Source organism: Aulonocara stuartgranti (assembly GCF_965226115.1).
Source record: "Aulonocara stuartgranti genome assembly, chromosome: 18".
NCBI classification, from domain to species: Eukaryota; Metazoa; Chordata; class Actinopteri; order Cichliformes; family Cichlidae; genus Aulonocara; species Aulonocara stuartgranti.
The window spans coordinates 24,122,531-24,140,450 of NC_138954.1; the positions used below are offsets into that span (position 1 = coordinate 24,122,531).

General features: G+C 40.1%; 1 protein-coding gene across 2 annotated transcripts; it reads left to right on the forward strand.

Annotated features, from left to right (window-relative positions):
• Positions 1-722: 722 nt before the first annotated feature.
• Positions 723-15,531, forward strand: abhd8a (abhydrolase domain containing 8a). 2 transcript variants are annotated; one of them, XM_082512413.1, is made up of 5 exons: positions 723-1,180; positions 11,463-12,292; positions 12,392-12,562; positions 12,715-12,931; positions 13,046-15,531. In XM_082512413.1, exons 2-5 carry the CDS (start codon positions 11,472-11,474, stop codon positions 13,256-13,258), a joined length of 1,422 nt encoding a protein of 473 aa, XP_082368539.1. In that variant the 5' UTR covers positions 723-1,180; positions 11,463-11,471; the 3' UTR covers positions 13,259-15,531. The 2 variants fall into 2 exon arrangements, with proteins under 2 accessions (XP_082368539.1, XP_082368538.1); XM_082512412.1 differs by lacking the exon at positions 723-1,180 and adding an exon at positions 8,529-8,887.
• The last annotated feature ends 2,389 nt before the right edge of the window (positions 15,532-17,920 follow it).

Here is a 17,920-nt window from a genome sequence, read left to right on the forward strand (position 1 = left end):
CCCCTAAGAGCAAGCACTTCATGGAAGAACTCTTTTTTACAGGAAGAAACCTCTGACAGAACCAGGTTCAGGAAGGGCCAGCCATCTGCCAAGACCAGTTAAGTGTAAGTGGAAAGAGAAGAAAGCAGAGAGACAGGACAAAAGACACACTATGGGAGAAAGAGCCAGAGTTTAATAATAACTAATGATTAAATACAGTAGTGGACAATAAACATACAGACTATTTGGGATTAAATGAAGGCTTTTCAGGGAGTTTTTAGGACAGCCTGAGAATAATGTATGACAGTCCAGCCTACCTTGGGATGTTCTGCTAGGTCTTGGCTGCAGCCACCTTCAGTTGCCACTTATTTGTGGGTCTCTCTGCCAACAGTTTTGTATATAATAACTGAAAGCATGCTCTGTTGGGTTGACTATTGAATAATACCACATCATTTTCTTTTGAGGAACTCTTTGGCTCATTATTCATTTGCACTGTGAAGCGCTGTCTTCATAAATGTATGAAGTGATTCTCAAAGTTTGGGCTGGGGACCCCTGGTGGGCTGCGAAGGTACTGCAGGTGGTCGGCAGCAATAACAAGTTCAGTTTGAAATTAAATCACTACCTACAGCTTCATATTTACAGTATTGGGGAGTAACGGAATACATGTACCGCCGTTACGTATTTAAAATACAAAATATGAGTAACTGTATTCCGTTACAGTTACCGTTTAAAAAGGTGGTATTCAGAATACAGTTACTTTGTTGAAATAAATGGATTACACTGCGGTACTTTCCTGTTTCATTTTGTCGCGGGTCAGGACTGTTTGGGTTTTGTTTGACAGCTACGTTCTGTTGTTCCAGGCGGCAGCGCTACGGTTGCCATGGTTACAGGGCGACGCTCTCTCTCTCTCTGCGACTGTGTGTTTCCTGGGTGAGAGAGCGCCTTTTCGTTGTTGTTGTGCTAAGCTAACAGGCAGAATGCTACAAGCATAGCTCTAAAGAATGTAGCATCATGGCCAGTGTAGACCGTGTTGCAGGGAGAATGGACTGCCATACACATTATGGGTCTGTGAGCGCGAGGAGGGAGAGAGAAAAAGGGGAGTGGAAAGGTTGGAGTTGTCATCGAGGAAAAACGGGAGCTGGAAGCATGTAAATATAATAATAACCACTTCAGCCAAGAAGAGTGCCTGACGAGCCCAGTTGTAAGTAAGCTATTAAGACTCGACTGTACACCGTGTTCGTGTTTTCCTCCGAAAACAATAAGTTCCGTTGGAGCAGCCTTTCAACGCCTCTCTCTGTCTCTCGCAAGAAAAGTTGACCCACACAACAAAGTAAAGTCAGAGGTCCCTTTACTACAGTTCGGAGTCGCGGACCTTCAGTAATAGTAATAAATCACACAGCAATAGTACATTCACATTGTTGTAAAAAGCATGATAATCTATTAAGTAATCCAAAGTATTCAGAATACGTTACTGTCATTGAGTAACGTAACGGAATACGTTACAGAATACATTTTGGGGCATGTATTCTGTATTCTGTAATGGAATACATTTTAAAAGTAACCTTCCCAACACTGCATATTTATATTTAGTATGAATTAAAATTGGTAATGGTACATAGTTAGTTTGTGACATTAGTCATTAACTTCTATCGCTGCACCATCGAGAGCATCCTGACCAACTGTATAACAGTCTGGTACGGGAACTGCTCTGCCTCGGACCGGAAGGCGTTGCAGAGGGTCGTGAAAACTGCCCAGCGCATCGCCGGAGCACCACTTCCTGCCATAAAAGACATCTACAGGAAGCGGTGTCTGAAAAGGGCTGGGAAAATCATCAAAGACCCCAGTCACCCATCACATGGACTCTTCACCCTCCTGCCCTCTGGGAGGCGCCACAGGAGCCTCCGGACTAAGACCACCAGGTACCGGAACAGCTTCTTCCCCACAGCTGTCAGACTCCTGAACTCTGCCTCCTGACATCTGACCCACGTTAAACTCATGGACTGAACATACACACACCCACAATGGACAACTGTACCCTCAAACACAATAATAACATGGACTGAACCACCACTCACAACCACTAGCACTTTATATAGCCTCTGTAGAAACTATCTACACCCTCACTTATCTTAACTGCACTACTGTATAGCTCTGTGTAAATAATCATTCTGTACATTCGATAATTTTTAATCCTACAACTGTTTACAACTTGCATAGTTCCCATTTCTGTATAGCTGTATATCCCAGATTCTGTAAAGTTATTTATTTCATATTCTGTATAGTTTTTCATATTTATATTCATATCCTGTACATAGCTTGTACTCACTACAGCCTGTACATACTTATAGTTATAGAATATTCACAACATACTTCATACCGTGTACATTATAACATACCATAATAGACCCATTTCTGTAATATACTCACATATCTATATTATTGCTAATATATATTGTAATATATCTATATCACTAAAGCACTTCTGGATGGATGCAAACTGCATTTCGTTGCCCTGTACCTGTGCATGTGCAATGACAATAAAGTTGAATTCTATTCTATTCTATTCTATTACTCTGACATTTACTGCTCTTGTATTGAAGTTTGTGTCCCAGTGGCAAGTGGGTCACACACTGGCCTTAACACTTTGCATGTGACTGGGTAGCATTAACAATTTATAACCAACAGTCTGTGTTGGTCATGAATGTTTTTTGATTGCATTTTTCAAGGAAATAAATGACCTTCTCTTATATTTTGATTAGTGTAATGATTTAAGATTGGGTGGAGCCTAATGGGATTTTCTGGATTTTAAGTGATATGTAGCAATCTTGATTTTGAAAATGGTTGAACTTGTTTTAGTGTCACTCTGACAAAAGATTTTTCTAATTTTAGAGATGTTGCACAAATGAATGAAGGCAGTCCTATATATTTGTTTGATGCGCTCACTCTAGAACATGTTGTGGTCAAAAATGAAACCACCTTGTTACTGGAGGCCAAGGTAATGCCATCCAGAGTAGGTATCTGATAACAGACCATATTTCTAAGATTTTTAGGGCCAAGTACTACAACCTCAGTTTTATCTGCATTTAGAAGCAGGAAATCAGAAATCATCCAGACCTTTATGTCTTTAACTAGAATCGTGTCATCTAGCTCTGTTGCTTAAAGCTGAGTGTCATCTGTATATGAATGAAAATATGGACACTTTTGCAGTGTTTTCTAATAATGTTGCCTAGGGGAAGCATGTACAATGTAAAAAGTACTGGTCAATGTTATACATGATTAACTTGTGTGTGAAGACTCCCCATTTACATAACCAAACTGTAGTCTATCAGTGCAGTGTAAAAGCAACAGTGTGTAGTAAAATCTCTCTGTAGTAAAATACTGAGGTCTAATAGGAAAACATAGAAATAAAGTTCCCTGCCAGAGGCCAGAAAATCATTCATAACTTTCACTAGTGCTGTGCTATGATGCACTAAATCTTGGCACAAACTCTAACTCTGCAGCAAGCTCTTTAACAACTACTGTTTCAAGAGGGGTCAACAGATTGATGGTTAAGGGGAAGACATTATTGAAGTAAACTAAGATATATCAGCAGTTGCTGTTCTTAAAAATGCATCTGTGGCATGGCTGTGACTATTTTTGTAATGGTTACATTTTTATTTGTAAATAACTCATGAAGTCATTACTAGTTAAGGTTAAGGGAAATGTTTGAACAGAGCTTGGATTCTGTTCGCCTGAATGCAGTGCTGAAGAGAAACCTAGGGTTGTTCTTATTTGATAAATAGTAAGATGTCCTAGCTTTAGGGAGGACTTTTTTAGAGCAACAAACTATTTGTACAGCCTAAATGAAGACCTTCTAAATTAGATGCATGTTTGAGAGTTATACCAAGGAGTACAAAAGAGTAAAGTACTTCTGGTTCTGATTTGTTGGGATGTTCTGCTAGGTCTTGATGGCAGCCGCCTTCAGTTGCCACTTGTTTGTGGGTCTCCCTGCCTTTGGTTTTGTATATAATAACTGAAAGCATGCTCTGTCGGGTTGGCCATTAAAGAATACCACACTGTTTCCTTTTGACAAACTCTTGCCTTGCTTTTGCAGTATGCTTTGGGTCATTATTCATTTGCACTGAAGTGTTATCTGATCACTTTTTAGTGATTTTGTCACGGACTAATGACGAAATAGGGCCAATCTGGCCACAAAACTGATTGTTAGTCAATCGTCCAGTTAATTCTGAGCCTCTGTATCTGTCAAATATCAAAAAAGGAGCTTTTTGGTACAAACCAAAGGGCAATCTTTAGTTTTTTTTAGGCCACTGTTGTGATGTTTCATTTACTCAAGCACAATACACATTTATCAGATATGCAGAATAAATAATGTATATACCTTTTTGTGTCAACTAAGGTAACACAGACTTATTTTTTTGCTGCAAATGAACTGATCATGCTCATGAGCACAGCGACTCTACAAAAGCCATTCTAAACAGGACAAAACTAACAGAAGTGAAGGTGGTATTTTCATTTTCAGGCCAACCATGCTGATTCTGGAAAATAATTTTATTATAGGAACATTTTTCTTTAAGTCAACAATGTTTACTCAAAAAGAAAAAGAAATGAAGTCACACAAATGTGCTAACACCTAATGACTTTGACCAAAACCGCCCTGACCAGAGAGGGTGGGCAAAACTACAGGGCACATTTACACTCTCAAGACCAATACTGTGGAACTGCCAGACCCAGACCACACCCAGTATCACACCAGTTAACCCAATACACAAGTTCTTTGCTGCATGCTGAGCACCTTCAGCATATAAGAACCAAGGTCTGTTTCTTTAAAGTCAAATCTTCCATTGGGAACTTTCAGTGTGTGAGCGATTTCCGTCCTTTCAACATCCGCCGCAGAATCACTTCGATGCCTCCTTGTGAGCTGATCCTTTTGATCCAGCCGTGGGTTCTCTTTCGTTTGATGTTTTTGGGCTGATACTCGGTGCCTCTTTTCCGGGTCCGTACCTGCTGGTACTGCCAGGGAACCTGCTGAAACACTCCTGAACCTTCAGCTTGTGAAGAAATTGTATCTGAAGCTTTGAAAACCTGTGTTCTAGCAGCTGCTCCAGGACCAATCCAGCTGCTGAACGATCTAAGGTAAGAGGTTCCAGTTAGGTCTGCTGTGGGAATGCTGTTGGAAGAACAAAGATTAAAATGTTGAAATATGTTACTCTAATTTCAAAATTATGCCACAATAATACAGTAACGTCGTGCAAGTTGTAAATCCATTTATCATAATGAAGTTTATGTGTACGGTTTCATTTTTTCACAACAGCATTATATCAGTTGTACTGCTTCAATATTTACAATAAAGGGGCTAATTAAGAATTTGCAAACAAAATTTAGTGCAGGTTGTCTTAAAGAGTGGTGGACCGGGGGCAATTATAACATCTTTTACATTTTCCTTGATAGCTCACAGACGACGTGAAATATACTGGTCATATTTTCATAAAAGAAACACACACACTCGTGTGTGTGTGTGTGTGTGTGTGTGTGTGTGTGTTATTGTAGAGTATACATTCAAGACATCCATTTCTGTTTTTCCAGAAACTTTACAACAGTTCTAGCTTCTACAAAATAGGTTTTAAGTCTTTGTGTTGAGTTATAAGTGCATTTTACTTGAATACGATATTTACCTGGGACAATAAAAAGGTTCCATGTTAAAATCTTGCATTATAGCAAACAACACCTATATTTAGAGTAGGCTGATCAACCATAATGAGCATGATCAAAGAAAGTTGGTCCCGCTTTGAATAACAGATCGCTACAACTGGCCCCGGTCTCCTCTACATAACATATGCAAGCAGAATACTGTACGGATAAAATAACTTGTGCAAAAATTAGAGCAGAAAAGTGTTTCAGTCACCCCCCAAAACTGTTTTTCAAAAGTTCTTTATAGCAAACATTATTACTCTGTGTTTTTCCCCATGCCCACACTGCTTATTAGCAATTAAACGTAACATCGCCTATAAATGTAAATCAGTAGTGTTTGGTTTAGCCATTGTTTGACTAAATAGAAGTTCCCATGAGTATCTATCCAGGTTAACTGCAACTAGCCATGCTGCTAACTGATTACCAAGCTAGCTTTTCAATGTTAGCCTCATAAAGAAACACTGTTTGCTTCGGGGTTAACCTCGCGTGCAAATAACTTAAGTCGCTTACCTACGCACGTGAGTTAGACCACGCAGTCGGGAAAATGAGGACAGCATAATGTTCATTTTGAGATATTTAGGAATGTACAGATGACACCGACATGAGAGCAGTGAATGTCACAGGCAGGTCTGCTTCTTCTTCTTTGGTTTTGTTGAAAGACTGCAAAAGTGAATGCTGCCACCTACTGATCCCAGCGTGTAAGATCCACAGAAATGGTTACATTAAAATGAGGTACTTTTGGATATTACTCTGAGTCACGGTACAACTGCTTTTGGTCCCGTTGGACTGACTTTTTTTTTAAAGTTTTTACACAACATTTACGTTGGTGTAAGGTATTTAGCATTTGTATATTCTAACTGCTCTAATAGGGTGAATGACCCACCAGACATGTTATGAGTTTTACATTGCTTGTGCCAGGTTGAACCCCCTATCGCCTTAATTCAGCCTTAATTCTTCATGGCATAAATTCAACAAGGTGTTGGAAACATTTTTCTGGTCCATGTTGGCATGCGCATTACACAGTTGCTGCATATCTGTTGTTTTCACATCCATGATCCTAATCTCCTGTTCTACCACATCTCAAAGATGCTCTTTTGGATTGAGATGTGGTGATTATGGAGTACAGTGAACACACTGTCATGTTCAAGAAAGCCATTTGAGATTATTTGACTTTAGGGTGTATTATTCTGCTGGGTGCAGCCTGAAGATGGATACACAGTGGTCATAGCAATGAGATGGGCATAGTGATCAACAACAGTCATCTAGGCTGTGTGCTCAGTTCTTACTAAGCAGCATAAAATGTGCCCAGAAAACACCATCGTACCAACACCAGCCTGAATTGTTGATACCAGGCAGGGTGGATCCATGCTTTGGTCAAGATTTGGTAACATGTGTAAACTATGTCCTCATTTTCCTGTTCTTAGCTGAATCTGCAGTCTTCTGTAGCTTAACTGCTTCAAATCTTGGCATATTGTGCATTCAATAGTGCTCTCCTTCATACCTTGGTTATAAAGAGTAGGGATTTGAGTTACCATTGCCTTCCAATTAGCTCAAAGCAGTTCAGCCATTCTCCCCTGACCTCTCACATCAACAAAGCATTTTCTCTAAGAGAGCTGCCGCTTATTAGATATTTTTTCATTTTCAGGCCATTCTTCCATGTTTTGGAAATCCCAGTAGATCAGCAGTTTCTGAAATACTCTGTCTGACAATAGCAACCATTCTACTTTCAAAGTCACTTAAATGACCTTTCTTCCTCACTCTAACGCTCAGTTTGAGCTTGTGAGCTTTAGATGTGAGAAGATGTTTTTATAATAAAGTTTCTGTATAGTCTATCCTGGCATGCTGACTGAGGACTCCTTGAGCTGGAAGTGTAATTGCTGTTGAGTGCTCTGGTGGCCATCTAGAATGTTATATGTGTAATTCACCTGCATTTTGGAGGGTCTGCTTTTTGCATTGTTGCTATATTTTAATCTAAAACTTTAGTCATTTAACATTAACTTCAGGCTAGCCTTTGATGTAAAAGACCACCCTGTGATAAGACAATACACACAGAAGCAGAGATGTGCAAACACAAATTCTGAAGGTCTCTCTACTGACAGTCGGTTTCAGTACTTTTCCATAACCAAGCTGTTGCTTAAAGTCATCCCTTTGTGCAGTACATTATGATTACAGTGATGATGTTTCGTGAATAATCTGCACACGGTAGGAATCCTGAAAAGAACTGACGCACGTTTTGTTTTTAGGCCGGTATCAGTGATAAAGGCCTAATTTTTTAAAATTGAATTTTAATTGTCCAAAACACAGATACAAACAGATAAACCAATGATTATTTACGCCAAGCAATAAAACAAAGCACCCAGTTGGCTCACGGGCTCTCCGCCCAATAAACGTCACAGATTGCTTTCCAGTGACTGGCACTGGACTGTCACAGCAGCAGGCCTACCAATTTGCTATGTGAGTTCAAGAAGGGGGCACTGCTCGAAATGTGTTAGATTAAAACTGAAAGGTCACGTCTGTCCTTGGTGGTGAGGCAACAATAACTCGTTCTCAGGTGACACTTTATGATCATAGTCCGCAATCAGATGTGGGATTTGAAATAAGACCCCACGCAGAGCCCCGACTGTGGTCACGTGCCAGCCCAATTAATTTAGATAAATTAGCCGGACAGTCATTTTTATCATTTGTCTCCTTTTCAGCGCCCAGGCAGGACCACACAGTCTTTCCCCTTTTTTTTCTTTCTTTTTTTGCTGGCCTGTCAGCCCTAGCAACAAGCAAACAGGCGCCTCTCATTGGCCTCCTCAATATACAACTGCTTTCTATTCGCCCTCCCCACCGCCACTCAGCAGCGAAAATACCCGAAGATTGCTGCTGGTGCTGCGGATTCAAGGGCAGCAGGGCTGGGTAGGGTCTGGCCCGAGTGCGCAGTGGATGCAGAGGAAGCGAGAAAAACACGGGCGTCTGTTTTCGTAATGGGTATATCATTAAACTACCAGTGGCACTCTTTTATGGATGCATGCTTTATCTTCACTCCATGCCCCCCTGCGGTCTGTAATGACGGTCTAATTGGGCCAATAAGGAGCTTTTACTGTTTTGCAGCATCTCTAGCGTAGACAAATTGTTGCGCCAGATGCAACGCCGTTCTCGATACTGTGTGGTCGGCCCTTGACTGTCATCTTTGGGTGCAGGTTTCTCATCACCTTAATCATCAGTACTTCTGCAGGTAATGCAAATCTTTTGGTTTTGTTTTTGTTTTAGCTTTTTTTGTATTGCTCTGTGGCATCTGGATACCTGATGTTTACTGTGCAGCATATCAGCGCCAATAAACGGCTGCACGCATGATGCATGCATGCATTTCGCCTGAGACAGGATTAAAATAATAACAGATTATGAATAATACAAGCAGTATCATTCAAAGCGCACTATTTGTGAAGCCTAAAGCTGTTATATATATAAATATTTATATAAACATTTTTGGTGCGTATATTTGTGAGTATTTGAATCTTATTGCGATGTATAAATTGTTTAAAATAATAATAATAATGTGTTGTTGTAGGAGCCAAGCCGCTAAATGTTTGTGAATCAGGCGTTTTTAACATAACGGTCTCATGTTGAAAATATAGGCCACTCACTTCACGTGCATCTTGACAGACTGCGCCTCACTCTGCTAGACTCTTGTTATGGAAATGCAGCAGCACACAGTGTACCGAATGTGTGTTACTGTAAGAGTTGGCAGGCCTGTCAACCTAAATATTCTGCAATGCAGACACACAAAACAAACAACTTCAACATGGCTGAGTAACCTTCAGCCCTGACTTTGGTCGAGGTTGGATGTCGCGGAAACCATTACATTGCTCCCCACAGCCATGTTCCAGACCTGCTGGTGGGATTGGAGAATTGTAGGTCAGGAAGAGAAGCCCAGATTTAAGTGGGAGGACTGTTGGGTTTGTGCTGCTGTAGTTTGTTTTGTGCCGATCTGTTGATTGTCGGTGGCCATGTAGAATATTTTTTATCTATGTGTTTTTGGGTTTTTTGTTTTGTTTTATTTTATTTTTGCAGACTAGCATGGTAATAACCTTGCTCTTTGGGGAGGATTTTGCTTCTTGTGTTGATGTTCTGTTTTAATGTAAGGTGAAAAACTGGCACGTGCACAATATACAAAAATATACCTAAAGGATTTGTTTTTGTCAGATTTCCACAGACATCCACCAACAAATAATCATTCCCACTATTTACATTTTGTTTTTATATTTCTTTAAACCTGTCAAGGTACCAATCATTAAATATACTAAGCACCCAGCATGATTGGAAGACAATAAAGATGTAAACAACATGTACTATTTTGTACTTCTCAGTATACTTTGCCAAAACGCACAATAATATAGGGGAATGCACAAATATCCTACAATAATGCACATAATGCTAAATGGTGATGAGTTGCGAATGCAGCTCAACTCAAATGTTACAAGGGTTTTCAATTTGTGTGTAAAAATAAGGGTTCATTTTGCATCCAGTGAGATCACTTTGCATTCACACAAAAGTGTGCTGAATGATAGTGCAGATAATGCATACATAGTGCATAGACACAACAGCAGTTCCTTAAACAAGGAAACAAACAAGTAAACAATAAAGTCTCACCAGCTACTGAAGATGTGACTCAGCCTTGTGTGTTTCCTAGAGATAACTGTGTTTTGTATCAAAAGTGGGGACACTAACGTGTGTGTTTGTGCTGCTGACAGCAGACTGTCAAGCAGTGGCTGGACCTGAACGGAAACATAGAAACCAGCTCTCATCTCCCGCTGGAAAGAACGCAGTTTGGAAAACTGCTATCACGTTGTCGTGAGACACACAGTCCGCAGACATGTGTACAGTCATGCCCTCTGACTGGAGTTCTCTATTTATATATATCCTGATTCTGACCTTGTGAAATGGAGGGGTTATTAATAGCAGACATCTAGCTTGGCCTAGGCTTTTTACATGGTGTGTGGTGCAAATACTGCTTTGCAGTTGTTTGTTGAATGCATCAGAATGTCAAGCCAGGTGAGTCACTGAGGTGAGTGTGTTAGTAGAGACTTCAACAGCTCTGTTGGATATAATATGGCTATTGATTTTGAAATCAGAATCAGGATCAGAAAGGGTTTTATTGCCAAATGTTGAGCAGGTTTACAACATTAGGAAATTGCTGCGGTGCTTCAGTGCAAACATACTGTCATAAATTGCGCTTAAATAGACATGAAAAAATAAAAGTAAGAATAAGAATTAAAAGTGCTACGTAGAAAGATATATGCATGAGTGCAGGTGGTGATCAGTGCCAAACATGGAATGATGTAGTGAACACAGCGTAGGGTCATGTGTTAGTGGTGGGAACAGTCGTACGTTTATTGTTCATGTGTCCAACAGCAGAGGGGAAGAAACTGTTCTTATGGCGAGAGGTTCTGGTGCGAATGGACCGGAGCGGAAATGTGTTAAAGTACCCTTTATTTTGGCGTACTTTCTTTCTGGCTCTGGACTGATGAAGGATAAAGAAAGCCTTTTCATTGTGTCTCTGTTGCTAGGAAACAGCTTGGGTTCAGTTTTGTAGGAATCAAGCTGGGTCCAATTTCTTGCAGTGCAGCCAATGCCATTGGCAAAGCACTGCAAATGGAACAAGTTAGAATGCTTGAATGTTTGAAACTGTGACACTAAATGAGCTGTGAAAAGTAGGGCAAGACATGAAAAATATTTTTTTCCCACATTTCAAAGGAAGCATCAGAGTACTGATATGTTTTATTTGTGTCTGTGTGATGTTGTTCCTGCAGGGAAACACCATGCTGACTAGCATCACTGAAGGGATACTGTGCTGCCTGACTGGGAAGACTGCCAATCTAGTCTTGCCCCTGGAGTCATCAGAACCCTCTGATGGTTTTGAGTATGTGGAGGTGAAACCTGGGAGAGTCCTGAGAGTGCGGCATATCGTCCCCGAGCGCCAACCCATAGAAACAGAAAAACAAGTTGCTGAAAAGAACAATGCAGATGTTGACTGTTATGATAAAGATTCTCCCATATCTAATAATGACGGCGACAGTGGCAGCATTGTCCACTGCAAGAGGAAGATCACAGTCTACCGAAATGGCCAGCTGGTGATCGAAAATCTCGGGGATGTTTTGCACTCTGAGATTCTGCAGTGTCAGGATGGGGATTTAGAGCCTTGCAGCACTGTAGAGGTGGAGCTTGCTGACTACAAAGACATAGCCTCTTCTCCAGACCCCAACCCTGTTCCTCCTCCAGTTCCTCCACCACCTGGGGAACATAAACCTGCTCCGCCTCCACGCCGCCGCCGTCGCAAACCCAAGCGCACAGTTTTAATAGACTCCAAGAGGATGATCTCGAGCTGCAAAGGAACGCACTCGGATGTAGCACTGTTCTTCGTGCATGGCGTCGGAGGATCTCTTGACATCTGGAGCAGCCAGCTGGACTTCTTCTCCCGCCTGGGCTACGAGGTCATTGCGCCAGATTTGGCAGGTCACGGAGCAAGCACAGCGCCACAGATTGCAGCAGCTTATACCTTTTATGCCCTCGCGGAGGACCTGCGAGCCATCTTCAAGAGATATGCTCGTAAACGCAACATTCTTATTGGCCACTCATATGGGTGAGGATTTGTGAGATGCTTGTGTTACGGGTCAGCTTAGAAAAGTCAGTGGCGTACAGTGATTAACATGCTGTACCTACCCCATTATATCTCTTCCAGAGTGTCATTTTGTACCTTCCTGGCGCACGAATATCCCGATCTGGTCCATAAGGTAGTAATGATCAATGGAGGGGGTCCCACAGCTCTGGAGCCCAGCCTCTGCTCCATCTTCCAACTGCCATCTTGTGTCCTTCACTGTCTGTCACCTTGTCTGGCCTGGAGCTTCCTCAAGTAAGATGCTGTGATGCTGCAAACAGTAGTGACACACTGTGACAGACAGATGTAATAGATAAATAATAGCTTGCTTAAAATGTTAACTATCTTTAAAATGTACAGGAAAGAGATTTTGGTAAAGTTTTTTTCTTTCTTTTTCTAATCTTCAGAGCTGGATTTGCCCGTCAGGGTGCCAAAGAAAAGCAGCTTTTGAAGCAGGGCAATGCCTTCAATGTGTCTCCGTTCGTTTTGCGAGCCATGATGAGCGGTCAGTACTGGCCCGAGGGGGACGAGGTATACCATGCCGAGCTCACTGTGCCCATTCTTCTGGTTCATGGCATGTGTGACAAGTTTGTGCCCATGGATGAGGACCAGCGGATGGCAGAGGTATATCACACCTTTATCCAAACAAGAGCTATTTTGTTTCATTTATTAGTTATTGTCTCATAGCTTTGGATTCGGATCTGTTGTAAGATTATCCATTTTGGCTCTGGTTTTTAGATCCTCCTGTTCGCTTTCTTAAAAGTAATCGAAGAGGGAAGTCACATGGTCATGATGGAGTGTCCTGAAACTGTCAACACCCTCCTGCATGAGTTCTTTCTATGGGAGCCTGACATGTCAAGAAAAGGCAGCAGCAAGACAGACACAGAGAAGGCGATCGCTGCCAGTGACACTCTTCACACGCTGAAAAACAGTAAACCTGTGAACAAATAACCATCAAGGCATAAAGTTTTATTAAAGAGCAAAGGAGAAGGCCTATTCTTCGGCAGTTGGCATGTATTCCTAAGGCTCCCAGGCTGAGAGCTGTTTAAAACAGGGTCACATCTTATGGATGTAGATGACCACTGGTGCTCCGAGATGAAGCGGGAAAGGACGTATGATGAGAGGGGCGGACGCCGATACACAGTCAGTTTCTGCTACGCTTTTTGATACCAGTTTGTCCTCCATCTCACCATGTTTGCAAACCAACACAAAGTCTGGAGGTAAAAGGCACCATGATTTGTGTATGAAATGTTTGTGGTGAAGAACTGACCGACGAGGCATAAAAGGCGTGAAACGCTGTTGGAATCGTCTCGCCTCCATCATATATATTCTGTAAAGTACTGCAGAAAAGAGCTCCTGTTCTACCTTAATAAAATGGCTAATTTATCCATTTTAACTCTGCTTTCAGTGGAAGAGAAGAAAAAAAAAAACATCAAACATAGTCAACCGAGGAATCAGGGAGGGTGAAGAGCAATTTATAACAGAATAATTGTGTTTGATTAAATGCAGACAGTGGAAAAATAGATTAAATGCATTAAATATACTACACTGTCCATGTAAAATGTGGATAATAACTGTGTCACATGCTTACATAAATGACAATATGATTGAAGGAGAAACACACACATACAAAAATATTTGTACCATATTGTTTTGGAACCACATTCACACAATATGCAGTGTACAGCATCTCAGACACACAATCTGACTGATTAACAAATGACAGAAGCAAGTAACTTTCCTTGCACTAAACTCAAAATCAAAAATGCTATGCGTCAGTATTAAAGTGTAACGATTTCATAGTTAATATTAAAACATAAAACAAACATCAAAGCCGAGAGAGATTCTCTTCCAGATTAACAGCCATTGCCTCGATACCATACATATATACACACATATATATATATTATCCTAAGGATAAAAAGTACTGAGAGCCTGCATGAGTTCAGAGTATGGAAAGATATATACACAAGGGTTGTTTCAGACAGTTGCAATATATTGCCATAAATTCCCAGCACAATTGTCTTTTAATGAAATGGTTCCTCTCAGTGTGTAAGTATTATTATTGTTTATTTATTTCTGTTTTTATCTTGGTGTTACAGCAGCAAACTGATAAAATGTTGTCTTAAGCTAATAACTGATCGCGAAACACGTGTGCGTTACCTAACCCTGCTGCTCCCCGTCCACCCTACACTGTATATCTACTCATGTCGGACTGAAGGAATGAGCAGGACGTGCTGCTCGCTGTTAGACATTCATTCGTGAATGTTGCTTTGTCTCATAGTGGGACAGTAAAGTGTGAATAAAAGCACAGTCTGATTCTCCCTGACAGTGCTTATCTGTTGACTGGATAGATTACTGTTATGTGTAACAGAGGATGTAAGTCAGAGGAAGCCCAAATATGAATCTGCCAAAGGCAAAAAATCCCCTTAACCTCCTAAGACCTGAACTCTTCCACGGCATGCATTTTTAGTTTCTCTTTGATATTTGGACATATTGGGGCCTGATGAACGTAAAAACAAAGAATTACTAGATTTATTTTTTTTTACCTTATTTTTGTTTTTAAGAAAAATAAGAGCCACATATGAGCACATTCATTTAAAATTTTCTCGTAAGTGGATATCAGGACCTTGTAAAGCAAAATTGAGTATTTTGGTCTAAATAACCCAAAATGTGATGTCCACATATGTGGACGCAGGGTCCTAGGAGGTTAAGAAAAAAAACAACAAAAAAAGGGACTTTTGTGCTCTTCATGCTGGTCTGTTATATATGCATTTTAAGAGAGAGTGCAGATGCGAGATGACTGGATTTATGCAACAGGAACAAATGAACAGAAATAGTTTGGGAATAAATGGAACCGGCTCTAAAACATTATATATTCTCTATGGACTTTATAAAAACCAACAAGTGCTGCTGATGCAAAGTACTGTATGTCTCTTTTGGTGTAAAAGGTCAGTAAAACTGTATGGACTACAGGGTGCACATGTACTTCTCCTTATGCTAAAAGTGTGCATATATAAATTGTCAGTGCTCATATGTGCTATATCTTTTTGTGGTTAACAAAATATGTTAATGTTATTGTGGCATTTATTCAAGGGAATCATATTATATGCACTGCCTGAATGTAGATGCATATAACATTATATAGCCTATTAAAACAATTGAATTCAGTGTATGAATGTGCCTTTCCTGGCATGAAATAAATCAGATGTTCCCAGTTAAAAGGTGTTTGTTTTCTCTGTTGAGTGCTGGATATGATTCTTCCTTCTCATCTTCTTCTTCTTTTTCCTGCGGCGCCCTTTAGGGGTCACTGAACATCTGACTACACCTCACCCTCTGCTTAGTATCCTCCTCTGTCACACCAAACCCTCTGCATTTCCTCCACATGACCTTGCAAACCGCCTCTTTAGCTCTTGCTGTGATCCTTTTGTCTGAAATGACTCCTAAACTCGTCTCCACCCTGCCTGCACACTCTTCTTCATTTCTCTTTGGCACTGTCCATCACTTTGAATTGTTGACGCCAGGAATTTAAACTCATCCACCTCTACTGTACTTTTTTAATCTTTTCAACCTTTCTACTTTGCTCAATCACAAACTTGTCCTATAAGGATCCATTACAAATTCGAAAATGGAAGTGGGCAATTTGCATTTTACTGAAGAAAAAATCATGTTTTTTTTCTTGATGAAAAAAAATTATATTTTTTTCATCAAGTTTATTAAATAGGGGCCTGCAAATATTCCTAAGGCAATATACTGAATGGACACATATTAGCTCAATCCTATTCTTTTTCTTAAATGACCATAGAAATGCATTTCTTATCTCTGGACAGCACTTTTTATAAGCAGTCATGAAAAAAATCTTATTTTAAAATGTTTTGTCGCTCCTCTGGTGTTTCTGTCACTTTTGTGAAACTGCAGACTGGCATCAAAATGAAAAAATTATTTTCTATTTTTCAAGCAAAAACAATCTTTAATTTAGCAAAATTTCATACACTGGGTCTCAGCTTCTTCTTTTTTTGACAGTTAATCGTATCAAATTTACTCGCGCCTCTTTGGCTCAACTGCTTTATCTGAATGGGGTGAAGCTTTACGCAACTCATTTGCTACAAGAGCAGGAAAAACTTTGAATTAGGAAGAAAAGGCAGTCGCTTCCTTTTATTTCCTATTTGCATAGGTTAGGAACAGTTTTCTGGACGAGCTGATTTGCATCACTGAGAGGTCAAAGCAGGGTAGGTGCCAGCTCCAGCTGGATAACGGCAGCAGTCTTGAATTCTGAGCTATTCAGATACTACATTTACAACTCTGATTCACTAAAAAAAACAACAACAACAACAACAGCACAAAAAAATCAAACATAAACTAGTTTTCTGCACCAAATATTCTGATAATATTCTAAAAACTTTCTCCATCTTTTTTTCTGAGAGACACAGCCTCTCTGGGCTGCTCTGCACATAACCAGTTAGGTTATACACCAGTTATTTTCACCATGTGGTCTTGTCTTTTATTTCTGCAAATATGCAGGTACTTGCTGGCTGAGATGGAACAGTGGGGCAGAATTACATAGATAGTTAATTTGGGTGCAGTTAGAGCCATTCCCAGAATCTTTCAGGCTAGCTTGTCCTGCAGCATTGTCTGTTAAGCAGCTGTAAAGGATTTTATTACACATTTTTACATCATACAATTTTATGCTTTCTATACAAGACAGCAGGCATGTTCTAATTCAGAACAAAAGTATGGGGGTTTTCCCACTTCAGGAAGCGTAAGCACTCCCCACTGAGATGGTGTGAAAACATGTTAATCCTGTCAGGGTGATACAAAAGAAAGCTCAGTCAACCACGGCATTTACAATTTCAAAAAAGGAGACACTAAACTAAACAGATGATACAGTCTGAATATAACTTTTGAGTTACTATCTACTGAAAAAAGTGGCAATTTTCTAACATTAGAAAGGAACTCACTTGAGTTTAAATAAGGTGAGGCCATGTCCTGTTTCTCTGAGTTGCTGTTGTTGAATTGAGGAACATTATTTTAAAACTTTTTTTAACCTATTCAGCTTTTGTTTGCTGCTATTTCAAATTGTGAAATAGACGGCTGACACTAAAAAAAATTTTCAGCACTTCGTATGATGTCTTTGCTGTATTGTCGTTGACTATAGGATTTAAATTGCAGAGAAAAACATTAAAATGTTTCACTAGAAATACCTCTGATCATCAGATGTTGCAACTGGCCCTGTCCTTGCTGTCCAGAGGTCAGTGTGGAACTTTCTCCACTGTTCTGTACTGTAATGCACTCTTGTACACTGTTCACCAGGTTACAGTATAGTTTTCTGTCGTAATAAATGTGTATTTATTCGTAGTATTTATGTATTAGTGCTTTTATTAGCATTTATTGTATGTTTAGCATGTTTGTGGATACTGCAGAAATCTGTCTACCTGCATTTGAAGAGCTGGACCCCTTTAACAAAACTTTCTATAACCTACTGAATGAATAGCCTACCTTTTTCTATATTAAAAACTGTAATATGAACATCTTAGCAACATGTGTTAAAAAATAAAATACAATGATATCCATCGTTTATAGGTAAAAAGTGAACTATTCCCTTGACCGATACTG

What these genes read in the sequence shown, in the direction of transcription:
- abhd8a (XM_082512413.1), top strand. Translation starts at nt 11,472, where the DNA reads ATGCTGACTAGCATCACTGAAGGGATACTGTGCTGCCTGACTGGGAAG. An exon ending in CTTATTGGCCACTCATATGG is followed by an intron (nt 12,293 to 12,391) that starts GTGAGGATTTGT and finishes TATCTCTTCCAG; the next exon opens with AGTGTCATTTTGTACCTTCC. An exon ending in AGGACCAGCGGATGGCAGAG is followed by an intron (nt 12,932 to 13,045) that starts GTATATCACACC and finishes TCTGGTTTTTAG; the next exon opens with ATCCTCCTGTTCGCTTTCTT.